The sequence below is a fragment of the Cryptococcus depauperatus genome, chromosome 2 (genome assembly GCF_001720195.1).
Source record: "Cryptococcus depauperatus CBS 7841 chromosome 2, complete sequence".
Lineage (NCBI taxonomy): Eukaryota > Fungi > Basidiomycota > Tremellomycetes > Tremellales > Cryptococcaceae > Cryptococcus > Cryptococcus depauperatus.
The window spans coordinates 1,060,108-1,074,684 of record NC_089469.1 but is presented as its reverse complement, the minus strand read 5'-3'; the positions used below and the strand labels follow the sequence as shown (position 1 = coordinate 1,074,684).

The following is a 14,577-nucleotide window of genomic DNA, read 5'->3' as shown; positions in this document are numbered from 1 at the left end:
ATCTGGTAGTAGCTAAACAAACGCTGACCAAAGCAGCACTCACCAACAAGAAAATACCTTTGATATACCAAATACAGGCGAGAAAGACTTGTAGAAATGTACTGAGAACAAAATTATTCTCCCGAATATGGTCATGGTTGAGCTAAACCTTGTCGGTTATGAGTGGACGTTGCTATTTCTTTTCCAACCAGAGTCGCTGCAGAACCTCTTTGCTCGTCAATGGCCTTTTAACAACCCCTCGAACGTTTAAGAGCTAACGATTCTGATAAACATAGCCCTGCTCCGTTTATACACTCGCCAACTTTTCTGCCTATATTTTTTGCATGTTTGCTTATTCCTGAAGCCTTGCTTGCGCGCATACAAGTCAGAGAAAGCCACAACGCATCAGAAAGCGGTATGCGGTGGTATGGCTGCAAGAAAGTAGTCATGAGAAGGACTGTTAGAGTCATGCTTGGTGTGAATGGGTTAGATATAGATTAGCACAAGTATTCTCAATATATACATAAAAGAGTCCTCCATAAACGCTACTTGCATGTATTGCCGTCTGAATTATGGTGATGCAGAACGTACCACTACAATTGTAAACGCTTTTTGATATTCTTCTTATTCATGACTTGAAAGTTTCATTATAACTTTTGAGACAGAATGTTGAAATAATATCTTCATGCACCGCCACATGGGATAATTCCGAAAAAAATCCTTCAGTGGTGAAGCGGAAATTACCTGATGTGGCACTTAAAGATTAAAATATTCAAAAGCCCTGAATTTTATTTTTTTCTGCAGAGCAAAATTTGCCTCCGCTCCACGGCTTCAGCGTTATCCCTATTTGATTCATGAATTCATTTCTTTCTCTTTCTCTTTCATTTCTTTTCTTTCTCAACCCATCTCTTCCTTGTGTCGCAAACGCGTACAGGCCATTCAATTCGTTATTGACAGGTGCCGCTGTCGTGTAATTTTACCACAAAAAGACGCAAGTCACCAAAAACCTATAGAATCATCTTTACAGACCACTTTTGATATCCAACAGTGAGTCTGGTGGCGATAGAGTTAATGTGATAAAAACGTGCTGACAGTCCTGCAGTGGCCCCTGCTGCTACTTCTGCTGCTGTCTCCGGCAAGGCCGACGCTTTTGACCTCGCCACCCTATTTGCCGCTGACAAGACTCAGCGAGACGAGGCTGCCCTTGCCCTTGTTGGCGCTGTCAAGAAATCTGGTGTGGAGTTCCTCGGCCAGATTGCTTTCAACGACGCTGTTGTCAAAGTCAGTATTCCTTTGTTGAAAGTGTCATCCTTTAGTCAAGGGATGGCAGATATCACCTAAAATTTTCAGAGCTGACATTTCGTAGGCTCTTACCGACAAGAAATCTGAGGCTGCTCGAACTGGTGCTGCTGATGCCATCTCAACTCTCTGTGAGAATGGCGCCGCGCAATTCCTTGAGCCTTATGTCGTTTCCTCCGCCGAAAACACTCCTTTCCCAGCTCTCCTTGAAGCTTTTGCCGATAAGGCTGCTGGCGTCAAGGCTGCTGCCATCTCTGCGGTCAAGGCCATTGTGCAGAGCATGAACCCTTGGGCCACTTTTGTTCTTCTCCCCGCTCTCCTCAATTTGATCAAGACTTCTGGCAAGTGGCAGATCAAGACAGGCTGTCTTGAAATCCTTCAACAGCTTGTCGTCTCTGCTCCTTATCAAATGGGTGAGACGATGCCTCAGCTCGTCCCAGTTCTTGCTGAGGCCGTCTGGGACACCAAATCTGATGTTAAGAAGGCTGCCAAGACTACTCTTGAGAAGGCTTGTGCCCTTGTGGAGAACAAGGATATCGAGAAGTTTATTCCTGCTTTGATCAAATCTCTCCTTAACCCCATAGAGGAGGTCCCCAAGACCATCACTCTCCTTTCTGCCACCACTTTCGTTTCTGAGGTCACCGCCCCAACCATCTCTCTTATCGCTCCGCTGTTGATTCGAGGTCTTGACGAGCGTCTGACCGCTACCAAGCGAAAGGTCTGTGTCATTGCCGACAACATGTCGAAGCTTGTCGACTCCGAGTACACTGTTCGACCTTTCCTTCCTCAGTTATTACCTCGTCTCATCAAGACTTCCGAGACCATTGCTGACCCTGAAGCTCGATCTGTTGCCAACCGTGCTATTGCTACTTTGCGACGAATTGGAAAGGTTCCCGCTGAGTCTGATGGCTCTGACCTTGCTCCACTTCCGGTTGCCGAAGGCCCTCAGCTTGCTACCAACCTCATTCAGCTCTTCCACAAACATGGCAACGTATCCTCAGTTGAGCAGGCAAATCCTGGTCTTGCTTACGCTGGTGTCCTTGCTGCGTCTTTGGTCAATCACCACAACTTTGACCAGCAGACTTGGGAGGCTACCCTTCCTCCTTATATCAAACTTGCTCTTCCTTCTTATGACTCTCTTCCTGCCGTTCGGGAATTACTTCAGAAGAAGGCTGACGAAGCTGAGGCAGATGATATCAAGTTTGCTGACGAGGAGGAGGGCGAGGATCTTTGTAATATTGAACAGTTCAACTTGGCTTATGGTGCTAAGATCTTACTTCACCACGCCAACATGAGGCTCAAGCGAGGCCACCGATATGGTCTCTGTGGTCGAAACGGATCTGGAAAGTCTACGCTTATGAACGCCATCATCAACAACCAGGTTGAGGGTTTCCCACCTCCTACTGAGGTTCGAACTTTCTATGTTCAGCATGACATTGACGGTTCCGAAGCTGAAATTTCCATCATTGACTGGGTCTTGAGCGACAAGCGATTACTCGCTTCCCCTGAGGAAATTAAGTCTACCCTTGAGTCTGTAGGTTTCGACGAGGTTAAACAGAAGAACTCTATCGGTTCCCTTTCTGGTGGTTGGAAGATGAAGCTGGCTCTTGCCCGAGCTATCCTGTTCAAGGCTGATATTCTCTTGTTGGATGAGCCCACTAACCACTTGGATGTTCTCAACGTCGACTGGTTGATCAACTACCTTACTTCTCTCACCACTTGTACTTCCATCATCGTCTCTCATGACTCTGACTTCCTTAACCGAACCATCACCGACGTTCTTCACTTGAACAACTTCAAGCTTAAAAGGTACCCTGGTAACCTCAACGACTTTGTTGTCCATGTTCCAGAGGCCAAATCTTACTTCCAGCTCGACGTTGCTGAAGACTACCAATTCAAGCTTCCAAACCCCCCTCTTCTTGATGGTGTCAAGACGAAGGAAAAGTCCCTGCTTAAGATGAGGGATGTCTCTTTCCAGTACCCCGGCTCCTCTGTACAGCAACTCTACGACATCTCTCTCCAGGTTTCTCTCTCTTCTCGAGTCGCCATTCTCGGTCCCAACGGATCTGGTAAATCAACCCTTGTCAAGCTTCTTACAGGTGAGACTGAGCCTAATCTCAAAGGCACTGTTTGGAAGCACCCCAACTTAGTCATTGGTTACGTTGCTCAGCATGCCTTCCATCACATCGACAACCACTTGGATTCTACCCCTCTCGAGTATATGCTTTGGCGTTACCAAACCGGTGAGGACTTGGAAGAGATGAACAAGGCCTCACGTGTCATGACTGAGGCTGAACTTCAGAAAATGAAGGAAGGTGCCACCCTCATCAAGGACGGTGCCAAGAGAATTATTGACGAGCTTGTTGCTCGTAAGAAGCTTAAGCAGTCTTACGAATACGAGGTTTCCTTCAAGGGCATGTCTTCTGCTGAGAATATGTGGTTGCCTCGAGACGAGCTTATTACCCGTGGTTTCGAGAAGAAGGTGATGGAGCTGGACACCAGGGAAGCTCAGCGTCTCGGTTTAATGAGACCTTTAGTCAGAAGGGAAATCGAAAAGCACTTTGAGGACTTTGGGTAAGCAAATAGACTGTCGTTTAACTTAGTTGTGTGCTAATCAAAATCCTTAACCTAGTCTTGACTCGGAATTCGTTTCCCACAACTCTATGCGTGGTCTCTCTGGCGGTCAAAAGGTCAAGGTCGTCCTTGGCGCCGCCACCTGGCGAAGGCCTCATATCATCTGTCTTGACGAGCCTACTAACTATCTCGACCGAGAGTCTCTTGCCGCTCTTATCGCTGCCCTTAAAAACTTTGAGGGTGGTGTTCTTATCATTACCCATAACCGAGAGTTCTCCGAATCCATCTGTACCGAAGTTTGGGCCATGCGTGAGGGTCATCTTGAGGCTTCTGGTCACAACTGGGTTGAGGGTCAGGGCTCTGGTGAGAGAATTGATAAGAAGAAGGACGACGACGATGAAGTCCAGTTTGATGCCCTTGGTAACCCAATTGCCAAGGCTAAGAAAGAGAAGAAGCTCTCTGCTGCTGACAAGCGAAAAGCCAAGAAGGACCGAATGGCTAGAAGAAAGCGAGGAGAAGAGGTCTTTACTGACGACGAGCTTTAAGATGAATGAAACTTGCTCAAATAATCTTGAGGCTTTTGTGAACGTGGTAGACATCTGTAGACTTCTTTCTCCCTATCTCTTTTTCTTAGTTATTGCATCATGTATACCCCTAGGGGAGGTGACTCTAATTTATCTGTTCATCGCTTGAATAATCTTTTTGTCTTCCTCATATCCTTTACTCACGGCTGAGGCTATTTTCGATAACATCTGCTTGTTTAAAGACGAAGAATTTCTTGTTAAATGTCGATGAGCAATAGTTGCTGTTGAGCTTAAGCGTAACAATAAGCCTGGGTCAATGGCTGTTGCGATTCATGATGCCTTCCCGATATTGCTTTTTCCTATTTGAATGACTTGCACGTATGGCGAAACGTCTCTGATTAGATAAATGAGTCTTTTGGTGGATTATGGGTTGTCAGGTCACATCTGCTTATCGGAAGCTTCTCTCCTGCTCATTGTTCTCTATGGAACTTTGAATAAGAGTATGCACTTATGTATAATCTAGGATTTTGATCATCATAGTTGACAGACGAATGATAAGAGTTTGGGGACATACACGTAGCAAACTTTCAGACTCCAAAGCTCATACATTCATGGCCATCCCCTATGTATATTGAGAAGAGTATCGCATCAAAGCATAACTTTCTGATATAAATCTCTTGCGCCTCGACAACGTTGTAAACTCAACAATCACATTGAGCTGTCCGCAACTATTGTCCTCGTATGTTACCAAACTTCTCGGTATCCATCATCCTCGGCGTGCTCGACTACTTATCATATGTTCCAAACGCTCTTGTAGATGGTGTGCGCAGACGGGACAGAATCCTTGCAGTGGTTCAATCAGTCCATACTTTGAACACGGACGCTTACGCCTTTTGATATGTTATAATAAAAACTCACTGGCATGGTTGACTTTTCTCATTAAACAAGCCTCGTTTGTCTAGGCATAGCCTCTGTCAGCTTGGATATAGACAGAGGGTCCAAAATCAAAACCTACAGGCCGAAGATGCACATGTCCATCAACATCGTACGTCGGGAAAGCGCCAATGAAGCCTTGTGTGTGGTTAAACCTAGGTCTTCATCAACTTGGTGCTCTCTTGATCATGGCACAGGCCCTGCGTAAATCATAAAATAAGAGAGAAAAATAAACCTACCTGCCATTACCTCCGTATTCAACAATTTCCATGCTTGACATCATCTTCCCCCCCTGTCCCGCTCTCGCTTTTTTTCCCATCTCTGTCAGGTACACCTCGACGACATTTTGCCCTGGCACGACACCACCCCCATTGCCACCTGTCTGGATCGCCATTAAGGGAATTTCGAGCCAGCGTCGGTCGAGTGAATCCTTCCATTCCTCAGGAAACACACTCGACAAATTCAAGGGAAATCCATTGAGCTTTATGTTAATGTGGGAAGGATCAGGGATTGAGGTCAAAGATGCTCGGAGGAGTGAATTGGGGTAAGGGATGTCATCCTTATCATGATTCTCTGTACGAGGGTTGAAGGACCTAAAAGTGATATTCCAAGGAGACTCATCCAGATTGTGCCATCTATTCCTTGATCAGCTACATGGAAGATGACAAAACGTAAGCAAACAAACGCATAAACTTGGAGAGGAACTTTGGCATCTTCTATTCTAAGATTTTGCGAGTCACTGACAAAGTTCTTCCATTTCAAATTGTTTAATCTACTAGGCTTTTCAGAGTTAACTCCAAAATAGGAAGATCCTACCAGCTTCTTTCAAAACTCAATCAAGCAAGAACGAGAAAGTCAACATACCTCCTTCATACTCCTCTCCGACGTTAATTAGGCTATGCCCTAATTCATGTCGCAAAACGATTGGACCGTTCATCTTTGAGGCTGTTACAATGCTTCTTGTATGTTAAGGTGACAGGCGTTCTAATTGAATCAAAACATACGTAAATTCTCCTCCCAAGCCCCCGTACAACGGATCATTTCCTGTTGCCCAGTCAGCCAACAGCTTTGCCCACCACTTTCAATTCTTGACTAGAGATGCCCACCGAGTATAATAGGCTGATCGCAACCACCCATGTCGCCATTTCTTCCATCGTGAAACCAACGACACGCAGCCCTAGCCTTCTTGTGATGCCTTACAAAAACTGCCCGAAGTTCTGCGCCGGGACGGTATAAACCAAAAGGAGCGCCAGGAATGGACTCATCGTGGTCACCAATACCTGACTAGACAGAGTATCAGCACAACTGCTAATAGAAAGAAGGCACCTACAGTATTGGAAGGGATAAAGGTCGCCCAAATGTTGAGGAGGTGAGAGACATGAGACATTGCGCCTTGAGCAGAGACAATATCATCCTTGAGCTTTGCAGCGTCATTGACAAATTTTTCCTCCTCATCTTGGGTATCTAAAATTTACCATGGGTTGGCATTCGTAGCACAAACGAAGAAGGTTCAACCCACAACCATCGGCAAAAAACATCAGGTTCACCTTTTCATCTCTTTGTCCAGAGATATGCAACGGGTAGAGGTGCATATCCTCAAAAGGTGCTGCCAAGTCATTATCAGCAGTATCAAATCCTTGATAGACCGCATGAGGGACGCAGTTGATACGGTCTGTCAAGATTGCTTGACTATTGGAGTTGGGCCAAAATGGATGTTGGGATTGCAGAGACAATGCAAAAGTGGGAAAGATTGTCACCAAAATCAAAAAAGAAAGAGTAAGGCCACAGTACATGATGCTAGAGCTGCCGTAACACCATTGGAAGGCTATATCTTTAAAAAAGCTGAGAATGATAGAATGAATGTAAAAGCAAAATAATTAAAAAGGAAAGTTCCAAAAGTCATGCACCTACAATTTGATTCCGCCTTGGTCCGGTATAGTAATTACATCTTTAAATTATATAACAAGTGGCCTTGCTTTTTATATGCAAACTAAACGCTATTAATCTGACAGATAATATGAAAGATTCATACAGAGTGTCTATTCCAAAAATCAAATCGTCAAAAGCAATTTCTCGTGTTAAAGGTAAACCCATTCCAATCATTTTTGTTATTCTTCTGTTGGTTCTTTTATTCGTGTGATATAAACCCTTTGATCTGACCCGCTCTCCTTAGGTAGTTTCTGATTGCCAGTCTCATTTCCACAGCTACGTCTTTGAGTAGAATATCGGTGATTAGAGGATAAAATGTGGGAATACAACGTTCAAACTATGGCGATATGAGTTGGGCTTACTCTCAGTAGAATGATTACAGGCACTTACAGATTTAGTCTCGAGACTGCAACAGCCTTGGAGTATATCGATCACTACAGGCGTCCAGGCCGCTACGTTTCTTGGCGAGTTTTCAGGATCCAGACTGATAAAATCTTTTATGATCTCTGTAGCCAGCCTGTTTCATGATATTAGAAAGAGATTTGGAAAGACTGTGATCAAACCCACGGTACAAGCCTTTCCGTTACCTCATCTCTAGATGCCCGATGAGCATCTCTGGAATCTCTATACATTTTTAACAAAACACTGATAAGAGTAGCTGCTGAGCTAGACTCCTGTTTAAGCAAGTTTGGCAGCTGTTTCATAAAACCTATCGCGATGATCTCATCAACACATCTCCTTAAATGCATGATGATGATACGTACCGACTTTCCAGAGTTGCATCCGCAAAGGCTTATCAGCGTTGAATTTCCTTGCAAACCTCCAGCTATCCTCCAAAACCTCCAATAATCTTGGCAAGTGCTCTGCAGGGATAGTGTTGTACACTTCATCGTTTTGTAACAGTTCATGAGTGGTTTCAAGGAGCAACAGTTGGAGTACGCATTTAACAATGACTTGTTTAAAAATGCGTTTTTGCTCAGAGAATGTAATATTGGGGGGAAGTGAATGCTGTTTTTCTGTAGCAGGCTCCAAAGGCGCAGGTGCCACAAATTTTTGAAATGGTGCTACGGTGTTATTATCAGCAAAGTTCTTGACTTTGTAAGTTTGCTGACCATCGTTGTCCGTCATGTCACTACCCGTGGGTTCAATCTCGGAAGATAAGACTTTGTCAAATAGCTGATACGCCGTAGTAGTTCTAAAGAGTTGTACAAACGCCGAAACAATCAACATCCACTTTTCAGGACTAAGTTTGTGGACGTTTTGCTCCAAAAGCTGTTCAAAGCAGGATGTGCCAATACGTGCAAGAGTATCATTCTCTGTTTCAATAGTCAGCAAAAGAAAGTTCGCATCCGAGCCAAGACGGCGAAGAGAAAGAAGGCTGACCTTGACAAATGCAGGCTACCAGTATGTCTAACAGTCCTTCCAAGTACTTCTGCATAACTTCGAAATACACCGTGTACAGGTCTACTAAATCCCTCAGGGCTGATATCAACGTCGTTGATAGCCAGACACTGAGATCCTCAGGAGATCTAAAGCGAACGTCTGACTTTGCGCGAAGTACAGCAAAAATAGGAAAGAGAACCTCTTGGCAAACAGTATTCCAAAATTCCACAGAAAAACCAGAACCATGAACTTTGAGGGTGCCAAACAGGCAATCTAGCGCTCTAAACCCAAGTTAATAAACCACCAAAGATAGAATAGAACTGAACTCACAATCTTCTGACCTCTAAATCCTCTCCGGTCATGATGATCTCGTAGAACGAGTGAAGCACTGGTAACCAATACTTGACCATAGGATCATCACCTTGCGGTGCTTTTCCATCCTCTCCAGGTTGAGGTAGCAGGCATTCGGGACATTGCAACATCTTTGGCACCAGACCTCTAACCATTTCAATCGCTTGTAAACTGATTTTTTGGAATTTGGAAACCTTGCAAAAATCGGTAATACACGTTGTCAGATCGGAAAAAGACCCAAATTTGACAACGAGTGAGAAATAGTCTCTGTAAACAAGAGTTACGAGCTCGAAAGCATAATTACAGACTCGCTCGGTGACAACCTTGGAAGCTGCTGAGAAGACGCCAAACATGGTTCGCCAACCTGAACGAAGGTTTTGCACCCGAGATTGGAGCATGTGCTGAAGACATTGCAGCACCTAAAAGTTCGTTAGCTCATTGCCAATAATTAATACAGGAGTGGAGCTGACCATCTCGCGAGCATCAGAATTCTTGTTGTGAATGATAGTGTACTCAAATGGTCGTAGAAAATCTTTTTGGAATCTGAAATGAGATAATTCTTCTTTCTCCAAGAAATTCATTGCCAATTGTCTCAACGCATCGAGGGCGAAAAAACTAATATTGGGATTGTTGTGACAACAAACCTTCAGCCATGAATTAGCTTTTCTTGTCGTGACCGGCAGTGAAAATTGAACATACTTGGTTAAAATGTTCACCAAGGATTAACCAAATGTTTGACCACTCGAGCCTGATCCTTTTCATATTGTAGTATGAGATCTCAACAAGCTTTTGTAGACTAAACATACGTGGATGCGTTGAAGCACCCGATGATTGAATCTCTTCCCAAGATACTTCACTCAGCGCTTTCACAAAGTCGACTATGGCAGACTTTGGGAAGCTTTGTCAGCCCCTGTTCAAACTCCACAATCAACACAGACATACACCTGAAAGATTTTTACTGGTGGAAAACACCATGTCGGCTGCTACTGTGACTTGAGACGATCTTGACTCTTCTGCCACTTCTTCTGCTGGTGCCCTTTTTTTTGAGCTGGTTGATTTACGCTTATCTGTGGTTGATGTCCTACGTCTCTCATATGTCAACCGGGTTTTCCGCCTATGAGCTATAAACTCACAATGTTCTATTGAGGTCTGGCACATCCATACCACTAGAAATCAACTGCATCCTCTCTAGCTGGCTCACACAAGTCAGCACCTCCTTCCATGATGCCTTTAGGTGATTTCCATCTGTGACGGCAACCTCTAACAGAGTTTTAATAGCCTCCATATTTTTTGGCTTCATCTCCGCTACGTTGTTGAGATAAGTAAATTTGGCAAGCGTTGTGACAAACGCGTTACGTTCGAGTTCCATATCAAACAAGCACACAATCCGGATCGCAGATTTGAGACCTTGTAAACAGAGATTGACAACGTCCATATCGTCAGTTTCTTGCAACGGCGCGGAAATACCAGCAAGAAAAGGCATCCAAGCAACTTCAAACATAAATTGCACATGTTCCAAACGCGAGGCAGTGTGATAATGATCGGTGGGGCGAACAACTCCTCTCTTTTGTTGTCGAACCATTGCTTTGAGGAGGGACTCGGTCTTGTTGGCCATATTCTCAGATTGAGCAACATACGCTTCTCTTTGTAAATCCCTTCCTACACTTGCAAGACCTCCAGATGACACTGTTTGAGGAACCTCAACCTCATCCTTCATTTTGATTTCATTCGTAGTGACTTCATCATATATATCCGATAATAGTTCTTCTGGTAAATCTTTGCCATCATTGATCCCTCTATTGTTTTTTAAAAATTCTTGTTTTGTCATTCGTTTTGCCTTGAAATTCTTGTTGTGCGCATCAGTATTAAGCATGATCACTGAAAACGAAAGAATGTATGCTGTGTCAGCATTGGCAAAAAGAGTAGATGGGTTGTTTTGCATATACCGCTCAGCAAACTTGAGCATAAAACGGTCAATTTTCTGGGCTTCACCTGGCAGCCTAAAAGACTGGAGAAACATTCTTAAGGCGTCTGTAAACTTCATCCCAGAGAATTCTAGCATATCCACGAACGCGTGCATGGTTGCCACATTATTTTCATCAACTTCACCAAGGTACTCTCCAATCATGGCCTTATTGAGACCATCGTTGTTAAGAAGGAAACGGGCAATAACTTGAGGAGAAGATGATCGAATAAAGCCTTGTTCAAGAAGGTAAGCAATCCCACGTTTAGGCTTGAAGTTGAACTTCTTGATGCCCTCAAGTAAGTTGGTCTTGCGTTGTTTGGCAGATTCAAATTTCCCCACATCATCCTCTTCCAGTATGCCAGGATCTGGCGTGGTGAGACCGCTGACGATGCTGGCAGGTCTGATAGAATCCGAGGGCCAAGCAAATGCTGGTTGAGGTGAAGTAAGAGATGGTTCCGTATTGGACAAAGAAATAGAACCAGAATGGAGATGTCTTCCTGGTCCATCTCCTTCTAGTCCGGCTGCTGCTCCCTGCACATCATCCTGTTGTCCCCTCCCAGGACCCGGGGTAGACCAAGCGACCAATGACTGTAATGTAGCTACCAGACATTCTAATGACTGTCTCCTTAGTTTGGTCCCAGGAGACATGCCAGTGTAATGCTGTGCATTGTGTTCTTCATCCTCTCCCAAAGCAGAAGTGCTCAATGAGGGCGGTATGGCGGGTCCATGTCCGCTACCGCCTTGTTTACTGCCTGCCCCTTCGCGGGCAATCTCTTCTTTACTTGGGGGGGCAAAGTGGGTCTGGCCGATTTTGGATACAATATTCATGAGACGTTCGTAGATATTCTCGAGGGACGAACGGTCACAATCATAGTTGATGTACATCTCTACAACAGCTTGTGGGTTGTGGCAGAGTCGAATAAATATACCAAGAATGACAGATTTCTGGCGGATGGTAGAATGGCGCATTTCAAGGATTGGGATGAAAATCTCGTTCAAGAGGACTTCAATCTCTTTCTGATTGCCCATGTCAGCGCATCCACACATTAGTTTATTAGACATACTTTAAGTTGAGCCCTCATGCTTTTCAGCATGCACCAAAAGATCTCTACGCTTAACTCAAACACTTGAATGACAGGACTCAATGCGTTTCTTGATAAACTGAGACACAGGTACTGCTTCGTAGCTTGCAAAAACGGTGTCATCTCTAATGACGAGTTGGATGGGATACACACAAATGGATTTACAAATAAGTCGGAATGTGATTTGAGGATGGTCAAGATTAAATGAAGCGAGAGAAGTTTGGATCGCATAGCGTGGGAGCGGAGGTCTTTTTCGCTATAATCGTGTCAGTGGTATCTACACATGAGTTACACGTACCTGTCAGTGACGAGAGGCTTCATGGTAAGTTTGCACAACGCCCTGAATACCAAAAAAGCATCCTTGGCAAATAGTTGCTCGGTGGGGATAGGTTGGCCCATCGCATCCAGGTTCCCATCCTCTTCGTCTCCCGCTTGTTCTGAGGGTAACTGTGGCATTCTTGGGTCTTCCTGCTGCGAATGTACTGGGGATTTAGGGGATAATTCTGACGGCCCCGGACCCAGTGCATCATCGTCTGGTACAGGAATGGAAACGGTATGTTGCGGCAGACGAGGTATAACATCTCCTTCATCCTGCTCTTCTTCTGTCTGATCAGCGTCCGGTATTGGTGGAAGGTCCACTGGGATTTGGTCATTGGGATTTTGCTCTGCAAAAGATTCAAGTGTCATCTTGGCAGAGGTGTCATTCGGAGTGGTAGGTGCAGGTGTCAAGGGTACAGAGTTTTCGTGGTTCTTTCTTCTAGCCTCATTCTCACTCAGACTTTCCCTTGCGCTCCCCGCAAATCCAGCTGTCCTGACATCTGGCCGGACAATACGTCCAAAGACATGGTGCACCATCTGTGTAAGGCCACCTTGGGCAACGACTTGGTTGGCCGAGTCCGTAGAAAGTAAAAAGACATTATACACTGTACGCACAGCTTTGAGCAAGGATGACTGGTGGACGAGCATGCCCTTGTCAGTGGAGAGAACGATGGCCATCAGGGCTTTCACTACTTGAAGTGCGACTTGAGGTGGAGAATGCTCAGAATAGGAGAGGGTGATAGTGTGCGTGATGAGGTCAGGGAGGGGCGGAAGACCTGGGGGTGGCCCCTGTGGCTCTGAAAAGAATGAATGCGATATGAGCTTTGATAAAAGGTCCAGAGATGTGACCAAAATGGGCACCGATGTGGTTTGCGGGTTGGAGATAGCCAATCTCAACGGCTCAAAAATCTCTCGCGGGTGCAAGTAGGCAGCATTTGTCTCCTCATGGACCTGACACAAGTTCAGGGCGCGCTGGGCAACGGCATGGAAAGAAGGTGATTTTTTTGCTTCTTTTGAATTCACTAGCAACTGCAAAGGGGGCATGATTAATACAGTCGACAACTGCGGTCCGGGTGAGTTGAGGTTGGAGAGCGAGATGGCTGTCGTCGTCGTGGACGACCTTGAGCGGTGGCCTGTCATAACTGACGGCGTAGCCAGCGACGGGCGGCCATCCACAGAGGGAGTTGCTGGTTCCGATGGCGATGGTGCAGGTGGAAGGTCTTTTGAAGGAATACCATTGTGTATTCCCAGTCCTACGTGAGCATCTGATGGCGAGTCGAGAGGAACATCTTCATCTGTTGGAGTGTCCGCCTCTTTTGGCTCTTTCGGAGGGATTTGTGGTGGCTCACTGCCCATTTTTCGCGTTTGCTCATGGAAAAGAAAAGTCAACTTTGACATGAAAACAAACCATCGTCGCGTAGGAGAGGAGATTCACCAATCTCCGTCACCCATAAATAAGTTAAATATTCCATCTATAGTTGTAAGTACATGGCACTTCAAGCTGCCACATGGAAAAACCCGGAAAACTCCGTCAACATAGAATACATAAATTGTAGATAGAATAGTTTCTCTTTCATACTTCATTTCTTATGCACCACCAGTGCTAGTTTTGCAGTATTCCACCGTAAAGCGTTTCTACCAGAACCTTAAGTAATAAAACTCTTAATTACAGTGCGGCACTTAAGCCTACACTTTTTCAAAACTACGCACGAAAAATACAGAAAGACGGGATTCCATTTTTCAACTGGAAATGCTGCCTCAAATTCGATGAAAGAACGCAGGCAACGCGGAAATGGAAGAACCTGTAGATCCCAGAGGAAACGTCGAGTCCGACACTACTGCTGAGTTTGTGTTGGGTGTCTTTATGAAATTCGTGGCCGACCAGAATAAGCAAAATAAGGAAGCCGCGGATGAACGGGACAAACGCTTTATGGAAGTTATGTTTGACCAGAACAAACGTAATGAGAAAGCCACGGAGGAGTGGGAGAGACGTTTTACGGAGAACATGACTAGACTCAAGAAGTCTAATGGAGAAACCAAATCTCCTTCCATACCGAGATTTACTGGTCATACAAAAAACACTCAAGATATTCTCTCTCACACACGCCGTCTCCACATTGTCCTTAATTCGACCGGATTGTTGGAAACGTTAGCTGATGTTAATCAAAGAAGAACGTCGTCAATCTGTCATAAATATGGCAAATGAATCGTTGAGTGGTACTATCCAAGCACCGTATGG

The 14,577-nt window shown here is 45.0% G+C and overlaps 3 protein-coding genes across 3 annotated transcripts; 1 reads left to right on the top strand and 2 right to left on the bottom strand.

Moving 5' to 3' along the window:
- Window positions 1–532: 532 nt before the first annotated feature.
- L203_101678 (uncharacterized protein) lies at window positions 533–4,397 on the top strand (the record flags this gene model as incomplete). Its single annotated transcript, XM_066211117.1, has 5 exons — window positions 533–580; window positions 1,007–1,026; window positions 1,074–1,260; window positions 1,346–3,852; window positions 3,911–4,397. The coding sequence occupies 5 exons, from the start codon at window positions 533–535 to the stop codon at window positions 4,395–4,397; spliced, it is 3,249 nt and encodes a 1,082-aa protein (XP_066067214.1).
- Window positions 4,398–5,142: 745 nt separating this feature from the next.
- L203_101677 (uncharacterized protein) lies at window positions 5,143–7,102 on the bottom strand (the record flags this gene model as incomplete). The annotated part of the gene is made up of 10 exons (XM_066211116.1): window positions 5,143–5,219; window positions 5,295–5,334; window positions 5,392–5,464; window positions 5,549–5,944; window positions 5,995–6,121; window positions 6,174–6,265; window positions 6,314–6,353; window positions 6,416–6,593; window positions 6,640–6,773; window positions 6,829–7,102. The coding sequence occupies 10 exons, from the start codon at window positions 7,100–7,102 to the stop codon at window positions 5,143–5,145; spliced, it is 1,431 nt and encodes a 476-aa protein (XP_066067213.1).
- A 335-nt stretch (window positions 7,103–7,437) lies between these two features.
- Window positions 7,438–13,694, bottom strand: L203_101676 (uncharacterized protein; the record flags this gene model as incomplete). The annotated part of the gene is made up of 13 exons (XM_066211115.1): window positions 7,438–7,575; window positions 7,629–7,755; window positions 7,806–7,947; window positions 8,003–8,302; window positions 8,351–8,554; window positions 8,622–8,902; window positions 8,952–9,391; window positions 9,443–9,616; window positions 9,672–9,860; window positions 9,915–10,053; window positions 10,106–11,955; window positions 12,003–12,276; window positions 12,319–13,694. The coding sequence occupies 13 exons, from the start codon at window positions 13,692–13,694 to the stop codon at window positions 7,438–7,440; spliced, it is 5,634 nt and encodes a 1,877-aa protein (XP_066067212.1).
- Window positions 13,695–14,577: the final 883 nt, after the last annotated feature.